General features: G+C 35.5%; 1 protein-coding gene across 4 annotated transcripts in view; it reads right to left on the minus strand.

Moving 5' to 3' along the window:
• Positions 1-25,000, minus strand: part of Foxp2 (forkhead box P2) — a 517,858-nt gene that overhangs the window by 7,475 nt on the left and 485,383 nt on the right. For all 4 annotated transcript variants that reach the window (XM_021233497.2, XM_040728635.1, XM_040728636.1 and 1 more), the window contains 6 exons: positions 24,729-24,930; positions 23,565-23,641; positions 23,324-23,425; positions 20,812-20,933; positions 19,697-19,766; positions 18,768-18,931 (listed from right to left, as the gene is read on the minus strand). In XM_021233497.2, coding sequence (XP_021089156.2) covers positions 18,768-18,931; positions 19,697-19,766; positions 20,812-20,933; positions 23,324-23,425; positions 23,565-23,641; positions 24,729-24,930 — 737 coding nt within the window. The remainder of the gene's footprint in view (positions 1-18,767; positions 18,932-19,696; positions 19,767-20,811; positions 20,934-23,323; positions 23,426-23,564; positions 23,642-24,728; positions 24,931-25,000) is intronic.

A 25,000-nucleotide genomic window follows, 5' to 3' on the forward strand; every position in this document is an offset into this window, starting at 1 on the left:
CTTCTTTCTGAATAGTCCTGGATACTACATATTAGATTCAAGGTCCATCTTACTAGGGAAGAGAGAGGATTACTTTTTCCTGATAGTGTCGGGAAATTCCAGGCATTGGAACTGTTCTTGTAGGACGTGAGCAAAAAACAAACAAACAAACAGAAAAACAGTCTTAAAAACCAGACAAGAGTCAGTTTTACAGTAATCATTCTAGGTGCTATTTATTCTAACATTTTCTATCCATGGGCAAAAAGCACTGAAGGTTCCCTAAAGTTCCTATTGTATCAGACCATTATCAGCTTTGTTCTCTCAGTTCTTAGTATAGATGACTCTCCAGGGATAGTTTAGAGACTATGGGAAGTGGCCATTACAAATCCATTATTGAATGCTGTGGGGTAAATCATGAAATTATATTGTAACTCCCACATTCAATGAAACTGAAGTTCCTGTGCTTAGTTTTTCATAGAACTTGTATTATACCTGAAGCATAAAACTATTGATATAAAACTTTATTGATTGTACTTTTAAATCTTCAAGTTTCTATTGATATTTGGCACAACAAAATGCAAAAAATAATCTAGTCACTGCATAATTACTGTTGACAGAAGAACTTACAATTAAGGAAAGTACAATTTACATATGTAGAATCAGCTTAATAATGCTTGAATGACAAATAAACTTATTTGACCTAAAAAAAAGTTGATTTGTAAATTGGCAATGTGTGCAATTAGGAAAATGTGCATCATTGAAAGAAAGGGAAACTCTATTTAAACATGAGTGTGCTACATGCCTGTTCCCCAAGGAGACTGCAGCCACAGAAAAATATTATGAGAATCACTTTAAAGACACATTCAACTGCTGAGATTAAGAAAATTTACTAACTGAACTGAACTCTTGTTTCATTGAACTATCAGTTGGAATAAAACAACGGGGGAACCAACTAGTTGTTATCGTACCATGCACTTGTGTCTAGAACTTTAAACATTTATTAAATCCAATGGTAATATTCCCCAAGTACTCTCAAAAATATACAAATGAAATGATCTACTTAGAATACTTTTGAAAGTTCATATTCATTTAATTACTTTTATAAAATGGCATTTTGATTTAAAAATAGCTATAAGTTGTATTTATAACTTTAGATTTTCCCAATTCAATCTAGGATTCAGAACATTTTACTAACAGCAAAACCCAAGTATTGAGGATAATTAGAATAAACTACTAATGTAAGATAATAGCTACCCTTTTCCTAATTAGGTCTGATAAATTACCAGTGTATATTCAAAACATTCAAGTTTAAATGGCTATTTCCAGATTTCTGTAACTACAATGTATAAACCAGACATCAAGTTGTATGCCTAGAATTTCAGTACTCAAGAGGCTGAGGTAGAATACTAGCAAATTTGATGTCAGCCTGTGCTACATCACAAGATTCTTGCTCAGCACACTGGAGGACATTGTCCTAAGTTCTTTTTTTTTTTTTTTTTCTTATTTGGAGTTTCTTGTACCTTAGCTGAGGACTTGACCTCTTGTGACACAGTGTCTCCTCAACAGTCTTAGAACTCTGAGGACACCCAAAAAGCCCCTCGCTGACAGCTTCCAGCTCCTCAACTTCCACCATCTGGTCTATTTTTGCTTTCTTTGGGGGCTTTTATTTAAATAAAGAACATTATGGAAAAATCCTCAAATTTCTTAATAAAGAGGAAAAACAAGGAGATTGAATTATCAAAACATGAGTGACAAATTTTGTAATAGGATAACTACAAAGGTATATTCCTGTGCATCTAAACAAAATTTGAATACGTAAGAATTTTTTTCACTGCATCATTGCCCTATACAAAATACACATCTAAATTTAGACATGGGTGTTGGCACGAAATTAAAATACAATACAGCAGTATTCCCAGAAACTTATTATCTTATATTAATTTACTTTTATGAAATACTATTTCTAAATAACAAGTTACATTCGCACTCAAATCATCTTCCTCAAAACACTTCTCTTAGTTCATTCTCCAAGCCATTGTGCTCCGGGTCACTCGGTTGCTTCACTGTCAACACAAACAGCTTGGAATTCCCTTTCATGCAGTATCTTACCTAGTAACACCATTCCCATTATTTAAGGATATATATATATATATATATATATATATATATATATATATATCTCCCTATAGACTAACTGACCCATCCAAAAGACGCTGATCATCTCCTTGAACCCTCTAAAGCATTTTTAAAATTGCTTGCCTATGATGACATTCCAAACCATAGAATCTCTGAATTATAAACTTCATCAAACTTGAGGCTATTTTATTTGAACTTTCTGTTCCTCAGGTCAAAAGACAGGGATAATCAAGCATTTGAATATAGGCAGAGTTGGACCCAACACACATGCTGCTAGCTTCTATATATTTATTAGAACTTTTCTATTTCTGCTGCTTCATACTGCTTAAACCTGACTTAGTCACTTAACTCTTCATGGTGGTAGTGGTGCCTTGTCTTGCTGACTAGATTGTGAAGCATATAGATGAGGACACGTACACATACCAATCACCCTGTCAATATAGATGACTTGATAAATTATCTTCAAGTCAGTAAGAGTTTTCTTTACACTAATTTTAAAAGAATTTTTTCTAGAATTAAATGTTCTTAGAGTCTTTTCTATTCAGAATTAGGCAATGAAGTTATCAGAGCTAGAAAGATATAATTTTTTTTCTTATGGCTACGGTTTTGACCTGGAAATTTACTGATCAAATCAAATCGATAATTATATCCATTCAATATTAACATATGATCATCACCAAAATGTCTGAGAAAGTACCAGGAAGTTGCAGAAGAGATTTGAATGTTGAATGTTCCTGAGGACAAAACTGTTGGAACTTATAGCTTCTACACCTAAAAATTGGTAGAATCCTTTTCAAGAGAAATAAATATTCTTTATGATTATCTATCAATATCTATCTCTCTTACACACACACACACACACACACACACACACATACACACACATGATCATGCAGGCACCTTTTGTATCTTAGGGTTTATAGAGAATTAGTTTAATCTTGTTACTATTATCATTGTTTTTCTCTTCTTGCTTCCATCGCAGGGATACTAAATTTGCTTTTGATTAAAAACACAGTGTATATTTTTGTAGCATCCTTTTCTACACACATCAATGTATCATGTGTACGATAACTAAGATTGCCTCTGGGGAAAATTCCCCTCTCCATCTTAGAAACATCCATGACACCTTAAGTAAAAGAGACCTTGCCTTTTGCTACCCAATCTTCCACTCAGGTGGAATCATTTGAAGGGTTTTAATTACAAGGGAGTCATTCAGCACAAAAGATTTTTATGTATTTAGTATTTTGATTAATTTAGGAGTGTAGCATAAGGAATACTGAGCAGTTTAGTCACCTCATTTGTAATCTTCAGTCATGCAGCAATGGCGAGGTAGTTAAGAATACAGTGGGCTCTGAGGGCAGAATACTTGGATTTGAAGCTGGGCTCTTTTTTTTACTAGGCCAACAAAGCTACGGTGATCTTATTGTACATATGGTTTATTTATTTTTTAAGTCATAGACAAGAGACACAAAAATTCTATCTTTTACAATTATTATGAAAGGTAAATGAATGTCTCTATATGTAAAAATTTAAATAATGTGATTCCATGCATGGGTCACAAGTGATCAATAAATATTAGATACCGTCACAATATACATAAAACTTTATTTTTTCATGAAATTAAAGTATGTTATAGACACAGAAATTGATGACTAAACATCCATATGCATTGTTTTTCCTAAAAAAATATTTTAATCTTTCTGTCTAGAGTAAAATATTTACATGTATCTCAGAAATGACATAAAGCAAAATAAAAATACTTTTGGCACACATTTCAGATGCTATTTTCTTAAAAGTATGAGGAAATAAAATAAATAACACAGTCTATTACTATAATTATTCAAAAGAATGATTAACGAACAAACCATGAACAGCACAGTGCTAAGGTAACAACAGCTCAGGCAACGTCTCAGATCATTTTACATCACATGGAAAGCTAATTTCAAAAGAGAGGAGCCAGCATCGACATGCTCTGCTCAGAGAGCTTCTACATTTATTCTCCTCAGCCATCCATCACAGGGCTCATCATTAGCTTGTCATTAAAATCATTAACATACATGCATTGAGTGGTCCAGGCTTGTCTCACATTTGCTGTGCATATTGGGGCTTACTCAGTTCTGATAATACACATTGAGCTAGGGAAACCTGGAATAGATTAAAATGCAAATTTTAAGAAATATAGCAAGTTTTATGTATATTACATATTGTATGCCTATTAGAAAATATCTTTTTCTTCCAGAAATTCTGTTATGTTCATGACTGAAACAAATCCTCTGTATCTGTAAGGGTGTCAACGCTTCAATTACATTTTATTTTGGCATTTTCTGTCTTACTGGCCTTTTGATTTTGTTTTTTTGTGGTTTGTTCATTTGTTTGTTCATCTTTTGCTGTTTTTTGTTTTTGTTTTTTGTTTCTTTCTTTTATACAGAAAGATCAGAGGAGAGAAAGGGGGAGAGGGAGTGAGAGAGAGAATATAAAGTTGTGGAGGCAGGGAGGTAGGGAGAGCCTGGGAAGATTTGTTGGAGAGGAAGCAGGATCAAAATGCATCTCATGAAAAAAAATGGTTTAAAAACTTCAGTGTTATTTTGTTAAGGAAACCAGATAAACGATAAACATCATCGAGATTTCCCCTTGCCAATATTAAATGAACAAAACTTTATTGAATGTTGCCAAAAGTAAGACACTGTGGGGCCTTTACTATATATCTAAGCACCAGTAATCTAGAATGGAAAAAAATACATACTCAAAAAGTCTACATTGTACAGGAAAAAAGGCAGTACTTAATTGTACAGGAGTTAATAGGTAGGAGAGATTGTCTTCCTCTGAGAATCATTCTCATCAGTTAAAATACATATACATACTTGGTGGCATTTATTAAGGGGAATAAAATCTGCTAAGACAGAGATGACTGTAATTGTTGGTGTTCTTGCTTATAAAATTCTCCTGGACTTGAAGATCTAGGCAATTATCACAAAAAATGTTCCTAGTGATAAGAAATGTATCTATTGCTTCCCTCTGCTTGACAATTTCAATTGTCCTGCACATTAAATTTCAGTCCTTTCAAAAGCTTGTAATAATAATTTGGGTGCTACTTCAAAAGAATGTATGATAACAGTTTATAGGAATAAAATGCATAAAATTTAAAGCACTGAAGATATCTAAAAACTTTACTAAAAAGTTATAAACAAAACAAAATTTCTAATTGGGTTACTAATCTTCATTGTTTCACTTATGAGACCTTAAACAAAAATATTTAGTGAACTAACATATTTGTAATAAATATGTGCAGGTAGAGGCACACATGTTTAGATTAAATGCACTTTTCATCCATTCTCTTGCCTGTGTATTACTGGAAACAATAACTCAAGTCTTGGATTAGAAGGGTAATGGAATCTACCTTAGTAATCAATGTCTTCCAAAGCAGAGAAAATATGGTGTGTACTGTTAAGTAGATATTAAAATAACATCAACTTTGATTTTTACAATCAATTATTTATTCAGATAATAATGGCTAGTTCTTAAAACTAGAATACAGTACTTCATTGTGAATGCTTTAAAATCACCCTGCCTATGAGGGAAAGTCATTGGATTCAGCAACTACATTTTAATTCATTATTTAGCAGTTTCCATAGAAAAGCAACGATTTAATTTTCCTGCTCAAAGGAAGCATGATACCTCACACTATGATATCATTTATACTTTGGTGACAAGATTAAAAATTTTGGAACTTTTAAAAAGAAGAGTGTACAAAGACACAATTAATGTTGGTGAGATTTAATACTTTCTATTATTTCCTAACAAAGTCAGAAAATAAAACTATCCTATATTTCTAGACAGACAAAAGTTATCTCTTGTTTTGAGAAAATAAAATGAAGCATTCAATATATGTCTGAAAATGGGGAAGAAGAGAGACAAGAGACTGTGATTCCTGTCCTCACACATCCTTTTCAAAAGTTGAGTGTTTTAAATTTTATTTGCTCTATGTGAATGAGTGTTCAGCACAAATGTATGTATGTACACCACATGTGATTCTGGCTCCCAAGGATGTCAGTAGCAGGATCCCTGGGAAACGGCATTAATGATGATCAAGGGCCACCATTTAGATGTTGGGAATTGAACCCAGGTCCTCTGAAAGAAAGATGCTGTTTAAGTGCTGAGTCATCTCTTTATTTATGGTTGTCATCATTTTCAGTCTCACAGAAGAAACAAAACATAATTACACGCGAGACAACAAAAGCTGTGATGGCTGCCACAGCGAGGAAGCGCTAAGGAAGGGAAGGTGGGCTCTGAGAATACACACAATGATGATCTTTGGGGGAGGAGGAGGAGAGGGCCTATTTTTGAATAGTCTTTGATGATTTGAAAATTGTTACACAGAGAAAAGAGAAAGGACAGAGGGGAAATGGAAAAAGAAAACAGAGAGTATCTTACACAAATTATCAAAGTCCCCGAGGGGGGTGATTTCCTAATACAATAATAAAAAGTGAGAAAATTAGAATAAGATCAGAGAGTGAAGAGCCTTTTATCTACATCACAGAACATATATATTTCTTTGCTTTCAGTAAAAGGCTGTTGACAATTTGAGGGTAGAGAAATGAAATGGTTGGAATTTTAGGACTAGTTTGCACTGTATCAACGTCAGAGGAAAGTTAGCAGTGGTGAGCTTACCAAGGCAGTGTACTAAGGTGCCAACAGCCAGGACAAATAGGGCACTAGAAACTGGGGAAAGAGAGGAATTTAAGCTGTGTTTTGGGGCTCTTAAATTATGTGTATGTGAAAGGCTTCCCCGGTACTCTACCAAAGGCACATGGAAAACTCGTGATCTCACGTTTGACACTGATGGAGTGTTATTATTTATTTATATTTTGTTTCTAATACTCAAGAAGGTGTGTGACCTCAGAAAGCTTCGGCATTAGCAGTGAAGATGACAGACACTGAAGGTGAACTTCACCACGAGATTCTGATGCTACTGGCAACAACAGTGAAAATAGTATTGAATCATGGTCTCTGAAAACATTACTTATATCTAATTTGCAGCCTGGGTTCTTATGCCATTTTAAGGAAAAATGATTATGAATGAATGCTTTAAGAAAAGAGCATGTGCCACGTGGTTGTGGCACTTGCCTTTAATCCAAGCATTCGGGAGGGAGAGGCAAGCAGGTCTCCATGGTGAGTTTGAGGCCAGTGTGATCTACAGAGATAGTTCCAGGACAGCCAGAGCTTTACATAGAGAAACAAAACAAAAGAAAGAGAGAGAGAGAGAGAGAGAGAGAGAGAGAGAGAGAGAGAGAGAGAGAGAGAGAGAGAGAGAGAGAGGAAGGAAGGAAGGAAGGAAGGAAGGAAGGAAGGAAGGAAGGAAGGAAGGAAGGAAGGAAGAAGAAGGAAGGAAGGAAGGAGGGTTCACTGGGTTGACTTGGCCTGTCTTGGTAGAAGGGGAGGAGCTTGGTCCTGACTTAACTTGATATGCCATGCTTTGTTGATACCTTGGGACGCCTTACCTCTTTATGAGCAGAAGCAGAGGAAAGGTGGATTTGAGAGGGTTGGGGTGGCAGTGGGGAGTTATAGGGTAGGGAATGGGAGGGGAAGAGGAGGAGAAAACTATAATTGTGATATAAATAACAGATAGATTTAATTACCAAAAAATGGGGCATTCAATTTGGCCTTCTCAAATGAAAAAAAAAAAGAAAACATGAATCCACAGCAAAGTAACAAAAGAGCAAAAGGGTGCTTGAATTTAATAAAACTAAACTATAAATACATTTAATTTTAACGGACATATAAGGAAATAAACTTGTATGCTTATGTACTTATCATATACACACATATTGTAAAATATTCAGGTTACTTCAAATAGTTAGCTTTTTTAATGACAAAAGTATTCCAAATCAATCCTAGTACATTGTCAATGTCTACAGTCTTTCTCTGAAGCTTTTTAAGAAGCAAGCCTTTTAAGAAGTATGTAGCTGGTACTCTTGAGGGTCTTGCTAAATAATTTCTCTTCACATTTTACAAATACCTGTATCTCTTTGTGATTTAAGAGAGTAGCCAATTCTAGGAGCTGCTACCCAAACTTACTGTTAATCTTCTAAACCGGTGCCTCTCCTGGATGCCTGGCCAATGCTGAAGAATGGGGGTGCTGGAAGGAGACCCAAGGCTCAGGCACATCTGTATTCTTTACACACATCGGCCAACAACTGAACTGAATCACTAAAATTGTGATTTATGTAGGCAAGTAAACATTCAAGTACCAGGAATTTCCATAAAGCTCAATGTAAAAACTGTATTTATGCTAAGCCTAACTGACAACTACACTTTTCATGAAGTTGTTTAACCCTCTGTGTCCATGAAAGTTTTCTTTCTTCAGACCCCTGCCCTTTTTTGTTTGTTTTGTTTTTGGTTTCTATAATGACATATGTACTCAGTAGATGGAAAAACTCGTACTGTGGCATATAGGGTATGTTTCACTAGTAAGTGCTCATTTGTGGTTATTAAAAAAATTCTGCTTGCCTTATTTGAGGGATCTGCAATGATTTCCGTATTCTAGCTAATCGCTCACTTTTACAGCCACACTCAGAAAATGCATATTTTCAAACCACAGAGGACACGTTACATTAATACACTGACTTGTTGCCTAAAGGAACGTGTTGCTTCTTTTGTTGTGAAAATTATAAGGACCTAAGGCGTCAGTGAAGGCAGAAGAAATGTTAATGTTTGCCTGCGCCCTACAGCAGAGTCACAGTACAAGAGGAAAGTTTATCTTTTTAGATTGTGGTCACACAGCATAATCCCTAGAGGGATGTAAATCTTCTTCACTTTATCCTTGTTCAAGACTAACTTAATGGTCCTACAAACTCTTCCTGGTTTTCTTTTGAATTTGAAAGCCCTAAAAGTAGAGTTTCTTAAGTTGAAATACTCAAAATCCATTTCAGTCCATGGAGGTCAGACTAGCATCTTAATAGTACTTCCTCATTTTTGATTATGCCGATATTATTTAGTATAACAATTAAAGTATTTATATGTTGTGGTTTGTGAGAGACTCAGTGATAACAATGTAAACTTGATTAAACCATAAAGCTTGGCATGAGAATTCAGTGGTGCAAAGCTTGCTTCTGCATACCTAAACTCTGAGTTTAATCTCCAGTAACACCCACAGCCACATCATATTGATTAATCAATCAATCAATCAATCAATCAATCAGTCTGTCTAGCTCTTCAAATGTAATATGAATGTGTATTCATATGTACCCTCTGAAACAATGATGGAATGTGAAGTCTTAAAATGTGTGATATATGTCAACAGAGATTATGAAGAAACATTTCGGTCCATATCTACGATATGGGAGATTTCAGTAAAAACTGTACCAGTGATGTACAAGATTCATTGTTACAAAATACTGAAAATTATGTGGTTTTCTCATTATAGGATATTTTCGAGTTATTTAAGAACACTTTAAATACATTTAATATAGCATATCTCCTAAAAGAAAGGTACAACTCTTGTCTTATAACTTTGTGCCATTGCTATAAAACATTACTGCTCAGATAATATTCAAAAGTATAGTCTAAAACTGCAAAATATGTTTATTTGTACTAAATATTATTTGAATACCTTTGACATAAGTGAGATATAAATCTCATAAAGGAAACGTTCACAGTCATCTCTGCCTGTTATTTACAATTGTATCCTAAATAGTGATTTAAAAAACAGCTGAATAGACTCGCATGGACATATGGTATACACTGATTTCATAGGTTCTATTTATTTAATAAATAACATGGTAAACTTTCTAGTTAAAAGAAAATTCAAGAGAAAACTGGGGATTTCTCTCAAAGTACATTCCCCTCAGTATGTAATACAGGCTGTCAAACAAATGACAATAACCAATGATATCTATGCTGTTAAAGTAAACAATGTATGCAATTTGCAAACTGTAAATTTCATATTTGTCTAAATACATTTCCTTCCAATTCTATTTGTGATTATAAAAGCCTCTTACATTCTATGTAAATGTTTTACTTATATAAAATTCCAAAATATAGATACAGAATTCTTTAAGATAGAATTAATTTCATGAGAACAATTGTTTATATTTGCTTCTTTTGAACAGATAATTTATATCGAATTGATTCTAAATGACTAAAAATTAAAAGTTTAGTTATCTCCACTTATATAGTCTGTTTGAAATGAAAAACAATGTCTTTTAGAGGCAGATTGTTGGTTTGGTTTTTAGGAAATAGAGCTTATCTAACATATAGAAATAAACTGGTAAGTAAAATTAAAATTTCGAATAAAATGTTTACTTTTTAAAAAGAAGCAGAAACCATTTGGCAAGTTTTTACAAAACGAGAGCTGCTCGAGCTAATATTTATAAGCGTACAGTTGTGGTCATAGAAAATGTATGTCATTCTACTTGAGGTTTTACTTTTCAAAAAGATATTCCAAATTTTGTTGGTAATAGGTAGACTTTTATAGTATAAGCTTAAGGACACATTTAATTTTTCAGTGCAGACAGAGGAATGATATTATTAAATTTATCAGGATTAAAAATTCTCATTCTCTTTTTAGCAACTAAGAAGTTATAAAACAAATCTTTATTAATATATATTTCATTTTGAAACCTACTACCTTACTATACTGTTTAGTATTTTTGTAGATTGAGAAAATATTTAACATGATCTAATGTTGAATGGCTCAATCACTATTATGATATGAAAAATTGTTTATAGCTACTTTGACTGGGCAGAAGAATTACACCAGTCCCACAGATAAAAAATTCCTCCTCATTTTTTAGTGTTGGAGATGAAAATATTCCTTCTTGAAAGAAATATTTAGCTAAGAAGAAACCCTTGGAGTGAATGGATGGATGTTCCTCCATTCCCAAATATATCATGTAGCATTCACCTTTGCCAGAATACTCCAGTCACTTCTATATCTGCTAGACATAAACAAATAAATTCTATTTTGAATTTAAAGCTAGGATTGAGTTTTAATATTAGTGTACTTAATAAACCTTTTCTCTTTTAACAACGTGGGCATTTTAGTATCTGCTTGGAACCCTTCTTTCCCCAATCCCCCATCCCTGAAATTTGTTTGCCTTATTCCAATGCATGAGTTCATGGGGGTATATGCTCCAATTTCTGTTTGATGTTACTTGATGTATTTGATTCTGACTTCTTGAAGATCTTGTTCTTATAGTCTTAATCTTGGACTTAGGGTCCTGACTGTCCCATAGGTGGGTGGCTCCCTGCTTGTCTGGGCTGGAGCTTAATTTTTTCCTTTGCTAATTATCTGTCTCTGCAAAAATGTTCTCCCTCTCAGCTGGCTCCTAGTAAGGTTGTCATCTAGGGTATCTTAGCAGGCATTGATTTCCACATGGACTTCATATGCTTCATGTTACTAGATCTGTCTCGTCTTTGAGAATGGCTGCTCTGGAGACCCTACTCCCTTCTTCAGAAGAAATCACTGATTTGACTCAAACTTCGGTTGTCTTCTAAGCCTGAATCATACTCTGTATGCAACATGAGAATGGAATAGTAAATAAAAACAATACTAATCTGTTATGAACCCCGAGCATCATCTCTTTCTCTGATTTCTTAATTACCAAGGACTGTGGCTTTAATGCTGCAGGATAAACTTACCAGCAATAAGATAATACAGTGAGACTCTGGACTGCCTATCCTCTTGTCTTTTGAATGTTTAGCTGATGCTACTCTAAAGCTGAAGAACAATCTAAGAAACATCTTCCTTTCTAGGGATGTTAAGGATGTTAAAGAAAGCAGCATCCCTATGCTTGAAGCTGCATTTATTCATGTTGAAATATTACTAATAAATTTGTCAAAAGTCAAATTTAAAATTGGGGGAGATATTTAAATTCTTTATATATTTCTGTTTTCTACAAGTATGAAAAATAATATACAAGCAATACTTGTTCTTTAACGATTTAGTGAATGCCTCTTTGACCCTTAGAGACAGAATTCTCTATGGCTCCTCAAATGGCAGAGAAAAGATGATGATGTTTCTTCTAACAAACACTCTCTTTGGCTATGAAGCAGAACCAGTATGCTACAGTACTGTCAGTTAAAGTCGTCTGACACACTTAGCCTAAATTGTGGGATTTCATACCATGGATGTCAGATAACATCTGTAAGGTTCTTTAAAAGCTTTCAAAACCCTATAGGAACCCACAAATTTCCACAATTGGCACTGTGGGGATATCGGGCATTTTAGCAGAAGATACTGTACCTCTGGTAGGATCTTTTTATTAAGAGTAACTAGAATGAGTTGTAAGTGCCACATACAGGGACTGGAATAATGTCACAAAGAGCAGCAGCTACTGATCCATACTTGTAGCACTTGACAAAGGAGATTAGATGATACAGAGCTCGAATCATCATGAGTTCTGCACAGTTATTTTGGAAAGAGATCGCAAAGCTAACTAGCAAAGTTAATGAAAAAGTTTAGATGTTAAGTAAAAATGGAATTATATCAGAACAGAAATTACAGGAGGCATAGAAAGGTTAGAGGATAAAAATTAAAGATGACTAGAAGAGTGTTAATGAGAAAACCCAGGACAAAACATGTGAAACCAAGTAGGACTTTTCTTTCTCCAGAACTTCATAATGTAACACAAAGGACCACAACAGCAGAAAAATAACACTGCCTTTACAGGAGCAAAAACAACAAGGGCCAATGCCACTGAATCGGATTATCAGTAACTTTTAACTGTTTTTTTTTCTTTAAAATTTAGAGCCACAATATTTTCAAATGCTTTTATCCACAAGGAGATCTAACACGTATGGGAATTTTTTTAATAAATAAAGTATCACCATGGAAAGGAGTAGGATCTGCAAATTTAAAGTTTAGGAAAGAAATAAAAGTTGGAAGACAAAAGAAAAGTTATATATTTGCATATCATCTTTTATGATGACTCATGGTGTAGAGTCTCCACAGCATATTAGAAAATAGAGACCTGGTAGACCATTTTCACTATCTTTGTGACAAACTGTTATAAACAAGAGAGGCTAAAGTATAATATATTGGTACGATTTTACTACTTCTTGAAGCTTACCAGGAAACAAAGATGTTGCCAAGATGACTGACTGTGACCTGAGTGACTTAGAAACCTTGAAGGTACATAGAATAACACAGGTCAGAGAGTTAAATATGGCCTCGGTGCAATCATCTACCAACACATGGCACACATGCTTCTTGATCCCCAAAGCTTGGCTTCTAAAGACACAACAAATTTACTTTCTAATCTTACATGCAGCATATTAATGTTCTCTATAGTATATTAGCTCTCAGACTTCACGTATTTTCTCCCATAAGACAAAGAAAATAATAATCACTTGCCACCAAGATTCAATATTTCCCGAGAGCTTCTAAATGACAGGAGAATAAGGGGTCTAAGAAATAACTTGTAAGAAGTTACCTGAAAAATTCACCAGTAGAAAACACAATAATCGGGAGAACACCTTGAAAATGGGCAACTTTGTGCCTAAAGGCCTCAATATAGAGACAGCTTAGGAAGTGCATTCATTTTCATCTCTTGACATAGAATTGGAAAACACAAAAATGAGGATTTCATTTAAGATTTCATAAACGAAGGTGAATCTGAGTCAGCTCATTGAGAATGGGGAACAATAATTGCTTACTAAGGGAGAAAGAGTTGGGCTGTACTAACTATTTTGACTTCATCATTAAACATGACTGTTTGCTTCAGATTGGAAAAAGAAAGCATGTGGACTACTTCCATCAGTATGGGTTCACCTTTGAGTCCTGATGCAAATTTTTTCTTGTAAGTTTAACAAATGTGAGACTACAACAAGTTACAATTACTTCAATGTAAACACAGCATTAATGCAACTTTTTAAGTAGTTTTCCAAAAAAAGCAAATATCCTTATAAAGTAGAAAGCATCCTTTGTACTTGCTCATAAAGTGGATTGATTGTCTGAAAACTCTTTGAACAGTGTTGCAAGTAGCGGTCTAAAAAAAAAAATCAAAGGGCCGAGGAGATAGTTTAGCTGGTAAAGTTTTGAGTGTGCAAGCATGAGGATTTGTATTTGAGTACCTACACTGCTTAGCAGTCATAAAGAGGAACACTAAAGTTATTTATTGGTCTACAATTTTGATTATCCTTCTTCAGAGGTCTAGCTGGGTCATGGATGTTATTCATGTAGGTATTGCTTGGTGAAACTAAGCTGCTTCCAATGAATGGGCCAAGTGTTTAAAACGTGCCATACTTTCTTTTATTTTTTTTACCAAGGGTCTTTCTTTCCCCCTTTTTAAAATTTAAATTAGAAACAAGCTTGTTTTACATGTCAATCTCAGTTCCCTCTCTCTCCCCTCCACCCCCACTGACCCCCTATCCTATGCCCTTTCTGCTCCCCAGGGAGGGTGAGACATTCCATGAGGGATTTTCAAAGTCTGTCACATCATTGGGAGCAGGGCCTAGACTCTCCCCTGTGTGTTTAGGCTGAAAGAGTATCCCTCTATGTACAGTGGGCTCCCAAAGTCCATTTGTATTCCAGGGGTAAATACTTATCCACTACCAGAGGTCCCATAGATTAACCAGTCCTCAAAAGTGACATCTTCGTTCAGGGCATACCATACACTCTTAAGAACCTTGGCATTAACCTTGGGAGATCTGCAGAATGAGTATGCATGTCTCATGCACACTCACAAGCCACATTATTGCTTCAGGAATGGTATGGGGAGCAAGTCTTCCAAAAGCATGAAGCTGAGGTTAGATTCTGACAGAAACATTAATTGGGAAAGCCTCTATGGAATCGTTATAACAAGGAGACATAGAGTAAGACAAAGCTGAAACAAAATACAGGGTGGAAAAGCAGAGACTTTGAGACAAAAAATGAGTTTATTTGGGAAAGTTTTCTTTTGCAAACTGAACATTTTGTAGTGTAAGAACAGTATTAGAAAAGAGGAATGGAATATGCGGGAAACTTGGTATCTCCAAACATTAACAGAGCCAACCCACATCTGTTCCTTTTTTCCTAATGATCCATGGTTCTAGCAACCTCAAGGGCACATTAAGATTCAACTACCTCACTATTATGAAACTGAATAAAAATATAAATAAACTAAACATTCCTGGTGTTTTCGCTATTCTCAGATTCTGAGGACATTTAATTTCTTTGATTCCATAAGCAAAAGTAGGAAGTCATCATGTTTTCTTTCTGTTCTGTCTTCTATTTTACAGCAATTTTACAGTGACCATGAGCTTTTCTCCTTTTATTCTTAGAAAACAGGTGCCTTTTCTCATCTTTATTTTAAAATACTCCTTGGATTAATTAAATGCTTTCCACTCTATAATTTAATTTAAAATAGATAGTACAGATACTAGAGCCTGCTAAAATAATCTGCATCAGCTCTCCGAATTCAAAAACATCCTGAGATTACTGGTGCCAAGCTATGGTCCATGCAATATGATTTTATTGAGCATGGCTCCTAAAGTAAAACACTGACTATACCAAACACTAACACCATAACTTGCCATTTAGTAATTTAAGAGTCTGGCCCCATCTTCATACATTCTAAACTCTGTATTTACCTATGTATTCTAAATTCTTGTTCAACCCAATTCTCCCTGCTTCTGGGCACATGAGTGACTAATTCTGGGTTGGTTATATTTTCTCTGTTAAAGCTGTTTACTGCCAAATTCAATTAGTATTTTCTTGTGCCTCCAATCCTTTATCCCACTGACTTTGAGCAATGAACTCCATACAATAAATTCTTCTGTCATATTTCCTCACTTTTAATGGGTTGTTTACTTCAGGATTTGTAAGAGATGTCAGAGTCAATGGAAAGATTTATATAAACATAGTATAGAAAGTATTGAAACTGCAAAGTGTGTTTTGTATTGTTTTTAGTCTCATTTAAGATGGCAATGAGATACAGTAATAGGTACTTATCAATCAGTAACTGAGGAGGTATATTCCATGAGAAGCATCATCATTTCCAGGCACTCAGTTTATTTGCATAAATCACATGAGGTTGGTATTACTGAGAGTTCGGGGGGGGGCGGGGGTGGAGAGACAGAGGAAAACAAAGACACCAAGGAAAGAAAACTTGCCCATTCCCATGTGTAGTGCTGAGTCCAGTTCTAGACCACAAACAGTCTGGACACAGTTGAGCTGTACAGCCTCTCTTTCATAAAATATTGGCATAAACAGCCCCCTCCAAAACAGCATGTAGCATAAGTTGTCCCAGGATGCAGAAAAAATGCTACATAAATGTTTTATAAAATAGGTGTTTCATTTCAATTCAATCTCTAAATTCTCTGAACTATAATCAATTAGATGTGAGTAAATTTTAATTGGTGGAACCAATTAAATTATCAATTATCAATAATTTCCCCTTGCATTGTTTCATAGTAAACCCCAAATGCTTAGTGTTTATTACACACAAATAAGCCTCTTAGCAGATAGATTTGAAGATGAGGAATGATGAGGTGATGATATCTGGTAATAACAAGATATACTGCAGAAAGTTATGGAGTAGCACAGAGAGATTAGAAGTATCAACATTGACTCAATATTTTCCAGGATTTTCATTTATATTACTCTGGAAAAGACAAGGTATAGGATTACTCTAGTTTTTAACTTTTCTGAATTCAATTTCTTACAAGAAAAGGAGGTTTTGCTTTCATCTATGGAAAATAAATGCAGGTATTTTTTTATGTGTTGATTCATGTCAGTATAACTTACATAATACATTAACTAAATGGTTTTTATACAAACTGGTAATAGTACTATATAAAACATTAAAGATGTTTTAATATTGTTTTGCATGCTACTATTTCTTTTAGATATTTCATGATTAAACTTAAAATTAACAATAAACTGAGTGATCAGAAATACCAATTGTCAAGTGAAAAATACTATGAGCTCAAGAAAGCCATTATTTAGCCCAATTATTAATTCAGGTTCTAGAATACAATGTTTTATTAAGTCATTAATGTTTTATTTTAATATTCACAGCACCAGACGATTAAACTTGTGAAAATCACTTTCTTCTGCATCTTATCACACATGGTTTGCATCAGCATCTACATACTGCGTGGGAGCAAGGGAAGTAGTACCCACAGCTCACATACCGCTTTTATGATTGCCTTTCATATTAGCTCCCCCTTTTAAATGGAGAAAATCAGGATCTAACTCTTGTTGGGTTTAAAGATGACTTCTTTTAGCATTTGCATAGGGAGTGAGAATTAGCACAGTCAGGAGAGCAACTGAAAGGAAAAGCCTGCAGCTACCACACTGCATAGCTGACAGGGTGATGATGCAGGGTGTAAAAACTTTTGTCTGATTGCCCATTTTCCTTGCTTAGAGTACAGCTAGTCTCAAGAGCATATATTCATGTTCTTTTTTACTTGGGGTTTTATCATTTCTTTTGTATTATTTAATACAACTAAAGACACTTCCAAAAGACAGATTTTTTTCCATTTTTGAAAAGTAATGGCTTGGAATCCAAAGAAACACTTTAATGACTTCAGTGTGGTTTTTTTGTTGTTGTTGTTGTTTTTTTTTTTTGCAAAGACGATAGAGTAAAAAGCACAATACATTATAAGGCATGTGATCTCGAGGATGTCCATACATCAAACTGTGTGGCATCTTTTAAAAATCAACAAGATAAGAATTTGTGAAAGGTCAAATGAAAATGGGTACATAGCCAGGTTCTAGATCCCTTTCAGTGCTTTGACTGGAAACATAATGGTATCGATTATGTGAAGTTATCCAGCCCATGGTATAACTCAGGGAAGGATAGCCACAACATCCCCACATCACCCTACCAGCTCAGATGAACATGTAGTCCATCACTCAGCTGGAACTATTTCTCCAGGCATTCTCAATTCTGCCAGGGTCAGTCCATTTTAGTAAACAAGAAACTGATATGCCTGACACCACTGAATAAGACCTGGTCTTTTAAAAAGTGTCATACACTTTTCTGAAATCCACAATACATCAATTTTTAATACTTCCACTCTCTCAGCTCCATTAAAAAGATGGTAGGGGAAAGATTTTAGAGTAATTAATGATATAGTTAGCTGCTAAATATTAATAGGAATCGTAGTCTTGCATAAAATATAACATATAAACCTTGCCAATACAGACGCACCAGTAATTAAGCTTGAATATGTAATTACCCTGATTTATAAGACAGGCAAAAAGTTACACTTTACCAGCTTCTGTGTAAACTGTGGGTAACAGTTAAACTTTGCATTTTACGGTTTATAAAAATGGGCAATGTCTTGACTACAGTTCATAAATGGTTTAGAGTTCTGTAACAGTAGTAAAAATTGTGACAACTTACCCTTTCACGAATATTCATATTATACCATACAAGCCAAACTGTGATAATGACCCATCAGATGGAAATTCATCAGACACAGTACTTAATGCTTAGCAGGACTTTAGCGGTACTAATAATTTGTATAGGACACTTAGGATAATTTCTAAGATCTGTGAACAACAATTTCTATATCCTTTATATATTATGGACAGTGTACAATCTGACTCTGCTTAAACTTTTATGTTTTTACTTAAACCCCATGACAAACTTCAGAAAAATTTTAAAATCAGAGACATAAGAATATATTTTCATCCCTTTCAGGAAACTGCTAACCTCACTTACATGTGTGGCTGAGGCGAGCAGCCCGGACTGCTGTTCCCATTGCTGTCAATGTGGTCCAGGGAACCATTGAGGTCTTCATGGACAGCCTGCAGGAGGCCACTGGAGGCATTATTGATCAATCCAGGGTTACTTAGCAAAGGCAAACTGCTCTCTGCCAAGGCAGCCTAGTGGGATGGACAAGGAGCAAGACAGCTTTAACACGCCTGCCCTTAAAAGTCGTTGCAACAGCACATCTCTCCCTTCAGCGGTTGCACATTGCATTATAGACATTTCAGAAGCACTTAAACAAAACGTATGGAAACAGAAAAATCCCTACATGGCCACTTGCAGTCGACACAGCAAGGACATAAAAGTGATGTGAATACATAAACAATGGCTCCCACAGCACACTTTCTCACTCGTGTGTGAACCTTTTGCATAATGAATTGTTGATTCCTCACGTGTTCAGAAATACTCGAGGATAATATAAGCAATTGCTCTTTTTAAAAATGACCAGAACTTAACTCAAAATAAAGAAGTCCTGACATTTGCCTCCTCTGCATAAAAATTATATATTATAATTAAACTTTAAAGTTTTTGCCACAAGCACCATGTTCCCCAACACTATGATGTGAAATCATTTATGACAGCCTGGATAAATATTAATGCATAGCCACATGCATTTGCAAACGCTTCTATCAATCTAGCATTTGCAGGAAAAGTGAGTGTTCCAGATTTTGCCACAGGGTGTCCTTCTTGCTTCTCCACATCAAAAGTAGTTTGAATGAGAATCAGGGCTTTTCATAGTACTAGGTACTACAACTTCCTTGGATGATAAACCAACTATTAAGAACAATCATAATCTCTCCTAAATAGAAAGCATGCCAAACAATAAAGTACCCAAACATCCAAAGAGGACAATAATGTCAATGTGTACTTAATGATATTACCTGCAGACTGGCATTAAGAGCTGCTCCATAGCCCAAACTTGTAGGTATATTTTTCACTAAAGTTGGACTCCTGGAAGAAAAAAATTACACACGACTTATAAATTACAATATGAAATATGTGTATATGAAATATAAAATTTTCATGGATTGAAACAAAACAGAAAAACTTTAGTGTATGGTGTAGAGGCAACTTAGAATGTGACCATGGACTTCCGGCTTCCTGGGGGTTTTATTTGCAAGAACAACTAAAGATCATATAAAAATTTAAAAATGTAAATACACAAAACAATTACCAATTTGATATAATCAAGAAATAATTAATGGTTAATTTCTGGAACACCAAGAATTAACATAACAAATTACCATAGTTAATTAAATGACAACATAATGGATTAACTATTTCTTGAATGCAGAAATTAGCACATACTTTACTACAGAAATCAAAACTCAAGGGCTAGGAGTAGGCAACATGCTTTAAAACCATCACATAAGGCAGTGCAGGTAAATGCTACATGTAGTTAATTAAGCACAAAGTTAGCTCCATTGTGCTTCTAGCTTAACTGGAGTGGTTTTCTGTCTTAGAAGAAAAAAAACAATGAAACTTTCCATGTAGTAACTTCTTCAAACTAGTGTGTCTTGATCATCTCAGTTACATTATATAGAAAACTGTGTTGGCTGAAAATAAATGAGAAAAGCCCAACAGAAAGTTTATTTAGAAAAAAAGAGAAAGACTATGGAAAATAAAAATCATGGATTTTAAATAAAGCTTCTCAGGAGCACCAGTGCAGGTACCATCAGCTTTATTTAAAGACAGTCTTTTGTCCTCTATTACATCAGGAAGATATCTCCCACTAGAAAACATGCACCATTCTGAATTTATGCTTTTGATATAAGTTCAAAGCAGAATTGCCAAAAACAGTAACCAAAATATTTTCATGGAAAATCGTTGGTTGGATAATGATTTGTGCATGTATGCCTAAATTCAAAAGGCAGCTCCCAGCCAAGAATGTGAGCATGCGTTCAGCAGACGATCTCTGCACCCCACCCCCAACTGCAAGCATTCACTTTTCCAGTGGATGCAAGGATACAGGATTACAAAACTGTCACACACATACCCTGTTATCTTTTGTGACCTTCGCTTCTGGTATTCTACTTCATCCACAGTCCACACTGCTCCTTTAACATTTTCTACTCGAACAAAACATTTGTGCAGGCTAAGATTATGACGTACTGCATTCTAAACCAGAGGGGAGAAAGCCAAAAGGAGCAAAAAGAATATTGTTTAATAAGGAAGCCCAACACACTGCTTTATTGATCTTACTTGATCAGAGTGAAAATTTCTAAGATGTTTAAGCACGAAAATCAAAATATGGCATGATATTGCAAACCCCCAACTTACAAATTACTGGGATCTGCAGTTTGAACTTGGTGATAAGAGAACCTTCTACGCTATTTTAATAATAGCTGTGTCAAAACCTTTCTTTCATTGAACTGGTCTAAATTGCAATATCTGTACAAATTACAGTATCTTTGAAAATGCCAGAACAATTAGGTCAGCTCTGTTGTGTCCCTGATCAAGCACTCAGGGATGGTTGAAATGTCCAAAGGAACCAGTCCTGCTTGAGGTATTAAAATGCTAAAAAGGCTACAGTGACAAGTGTTAATTTTGCACAAAGCTTTATGCAAATAAGCTCAAAGGCATTCTTTTCATCCCTATAATAATGAAATGACAGAGTTTGTTTATTCTGTATTATTAGATGACATATGCAAGTTACAGTGTAATGTTCTGCCTGCACAATAAGACACACTTAGATTTTTTTTTATAAATTCCCAATAAAGTTTTTGTAAATGTTAAACTCAATTGAAAGTCAGGGCTAGAACCCGAGAGTACGTTTTCTTCCCATAATGATTATGCAAACAGATGTTGTTGGCAGCTTTGTATTAGAGTAATTACTCAAAATTAACATTTTTTAAATCAAATTAAGTCATTCCTTAAATTTTAACTATAATAAATATACAGTAGACAACATAATTTACCTTCAATATTTTCCATAATTCAAATTATGAACCTAAGCAAATATTTCTTGCTGTCAGGGTACATTGACATATAGCTATCAAGCACTCAGAAATGACCTAATTCTTATTTCAAGAATATAAAACAAAGTAATTTTGATGAAGATTTCTTTCTATTTGCACAAAGACAAGCTTCTGGCTTGCTTTAAGAGAAGAATCCTTAAAAAAAAAAGCATAAGCAGATCTAGCATCTGACCTGAAATCCAAGGATTTGATTGATCTTAATGCCCATGGCTCTGAATATGATAATTTTAATATTAATGAGCAAATGAGCAGTTTTATTATGCATGCGATATAGTTAGAACTAATAAGCTGTTCAGAATGAGTTTTGCTGGATCCCCGAGCTGTGGAGATGAGACCAAGCTAAGATATTAAATCACCTTTCATTTCTTTTAAAATTTCTTTCAGTAAATCAAATGACAGAACATTCCTTACATTCTCTAATGAGCGACAAAAGAAAATGTAAACCTTCGACATAAATATGAGTTCCTGAAAATGGTTTAAAACATATATTGTGCAGATTATCCCTGACATGTTCATCACACAAAGTACACACTCAGTAACTGCATAAATAAAACAATTACATTCATTTACAGTACTGCATACTGTAGCAACTAATAACATCTAAACATTTTGTAAATTAAAAGCATTCTGAGCCTGGCACCCATATATCTGTAATCGCCTGCCAGATTCATTTGCATTTTAAATCCAAATTAATTCACTTTAGCATATCTCACAGTCTAAAATTCTTAGTATGCTGATGAATGCTTCGCAGCTTCTATTCTTCCGAGCTACAAACATTTTCCCCTTTTGTACCAAATGGCTTGTGGCTAATTGATGTTTCTGACTGCTTTTTGAAATGAAAATAAAACAGTTCACTTAGTCTGTGCTGAGTGCCCTTATCTTTCCAGACATTGCTCATTTCCAAAAATAGATGCACAGAACTAACATTTTTTTTTAGCTCCTTGTAAGATCCAGACAATGAAGTTGTTTGGACAGGGGTATAGATGAACCCTTTTGTCTAAGTAAATAAACTGCATTTATGTTCTGACAGGATAATATTCACTATACTTTCTTTTAGTTCCAGCTGAGTAGCCAGGGCGCTCACTCCCGTGGCAGCTTCAGTCTGCATGATGAGGTATGATGTGTGCAAAAGGAGCAGACCAGGACAAAACCTACAGCCTCCATTTGTTGCACAAGCCAAACAGACATTTTTCAAACTAATTAGCCAATAATATGCAAGAGAAAAAGTAATATCGTGCGACTAACAAAGGTGTTGATGATTGAGTGCTCACACTGTAATTAGTGTGTCAGGCCCTCGTTTCTCTGCCAAGCCTCAGCTATTAATTGCACCAAATTAGAAAACTATATCAGAGGCAAAATTATTCTTTCACTTGTCATTTTGAGAGAGGGAATTCATTCCATTCAAGAGGCAGGTTAAAAAGAGGGGAAGCAGATACTAATCTGCTTATGTCATGTAAATAAATGCTCCTTGTGTTCTCTGCACGGAACTGGGCTGGGCATCTTGGAACTGCTGGAGAAGTAGTTAGTTACCTTCCAAGTCGCAGCGTTCCGCCGGAAGTAAGCAAATGTCCTTGTAAACCAGCTGTAAATTTCATTAAGCGTTAACTGTCTGTCAGATGACTCCATGATAGCCTGGAATGAGACAAGATACATAGTGACATAGAATAATGCTTTCCTAACCAGGCTGGATGGCACTTTCCCATCCAAGTCTCACTTTAAGCATTAATGAATTTTAATTTAATCAGCCAAAGTTAATTTTCCCTCTACTTACCTGCCTTATGAGAGTTGCATAAGTAAATGGAGGTCTAACATCTGCATTTTTATAAAATTCGTAGTTTGGGGCAATCTCTATAAAAATAATAATAAAAAACTGTTAATTCTGCTAATAACTCACGGGAAACAGACTTGAATTTTTTTCATATTTCCCCCCAGTATTGGTCCAATGATTTGGTGAGAAACTACTAAGAGTGAGAGCACAAAGCATGGCGTTGGAATTGAATTATATAGAAAAGGCCATTTCTGACGCGAAGTGCAAATGAGGCGTCCCTAGATGTTCACGGTACTTCGGGAGCAGTGTGACCAGCTGGCCGGAGGATTTTTTTTTTCCCTCTACCAGCCAGGTCCTCTTTTAAGCCGGTGGTTTAGGCGTGTTCTTACATGGACTTTTGCCCCTTGCCATAATCTTTACTTTTCTCCTCTAATACTTCTTGATGTAGAACAGGGTCAACTCTTGACACCTGCATCTGTGGCCACCTAACAAAGGAGGCACTAGCCCCTCCCAACTCCCATGCTGAAAATTACTTCACTTTTTGTGAAAAGAGGGCTCTGGCTCATAATGGTTACAGTGTGTGACTGGGATTATCCACATGTCCCAAAGTGGACTGGTGGGATGGCACAGGGGGAAAAGGGGGAAGAGATGAGCGAAGGTGACTTTCTACCACCTGTGAAATTTGTGCTCAGGATTCTCTTATGCAAATATGCATGCCGGCATCAGGAGCCCTGGTCCAAGAGCATCTAGGCAGTGCCTGGATAATGACTGATACATCTGTGCAGAGCCACAACTGCAATGACGCTCCCTACATGTCCTTTTAAACGGCTCTTATCATGGAGCATTACCTGCAGATGTTGGATGGCTCTCCGCTTCCCTCGGAGATCAAAGGATCTCATTGAATTGAGGTGATAATATGGGCTATCCTGACAACACATCTCTCAATTTCTCTAATGGGGAGAGCTCTCTCTCCTGAGCAACCATTCAGTACAATTCATCATGATGTGCTTAGGGGATCGCCTCTATCCGCATTTACCAGGAATAAAACAATTATCACTCCATAAATCATGACTTGAGTTTTCATGTTCTCTGGAATGGTTCATGACAATTTCACTACAGTTTTCCTCTCCCAAAGTAAAAGATCTCTACTGAGTATTCATATCCTACCTGATGACATGGGGATGTTGTATTTGTCTGAATGTCGCCTTCTTATGGCTCCCACATTGGGCACACTGGCTGGGGTGATTACTGAGGGTCCCTGGGTAATCGGGGTGACTGGGGCCGTTGGTGTGGTAGGGGTTTGAGGTAAGCTCTGTGGGGATGTCTCCAACATGTTCTTCGACATGGTGACACTAGACACCAGATTTAGCTGCAAAGGCCCGAGGAGAAGGGCAGGAAAAAGGTAGAGACAAGAGAAAAAGACTTAAAAAGGTTTGACA

The sequence above is a fragment of the Mesocricetus auratus genome, unplaced genomic scaffold (assembly GCF_017639785.1).
Source record: "Mesocricetus auratus isolate SY011 unplaced genomic scaffold, BCM_Maur_2.0 Super-Scaffold_100019, whole genome shotgun sequence".
NCBI lineage: Eukaryota > Metazoa > Chordata > Mammalia > Rodentia > Cricetidae > Mesocricetus > Mesocricetus auratus.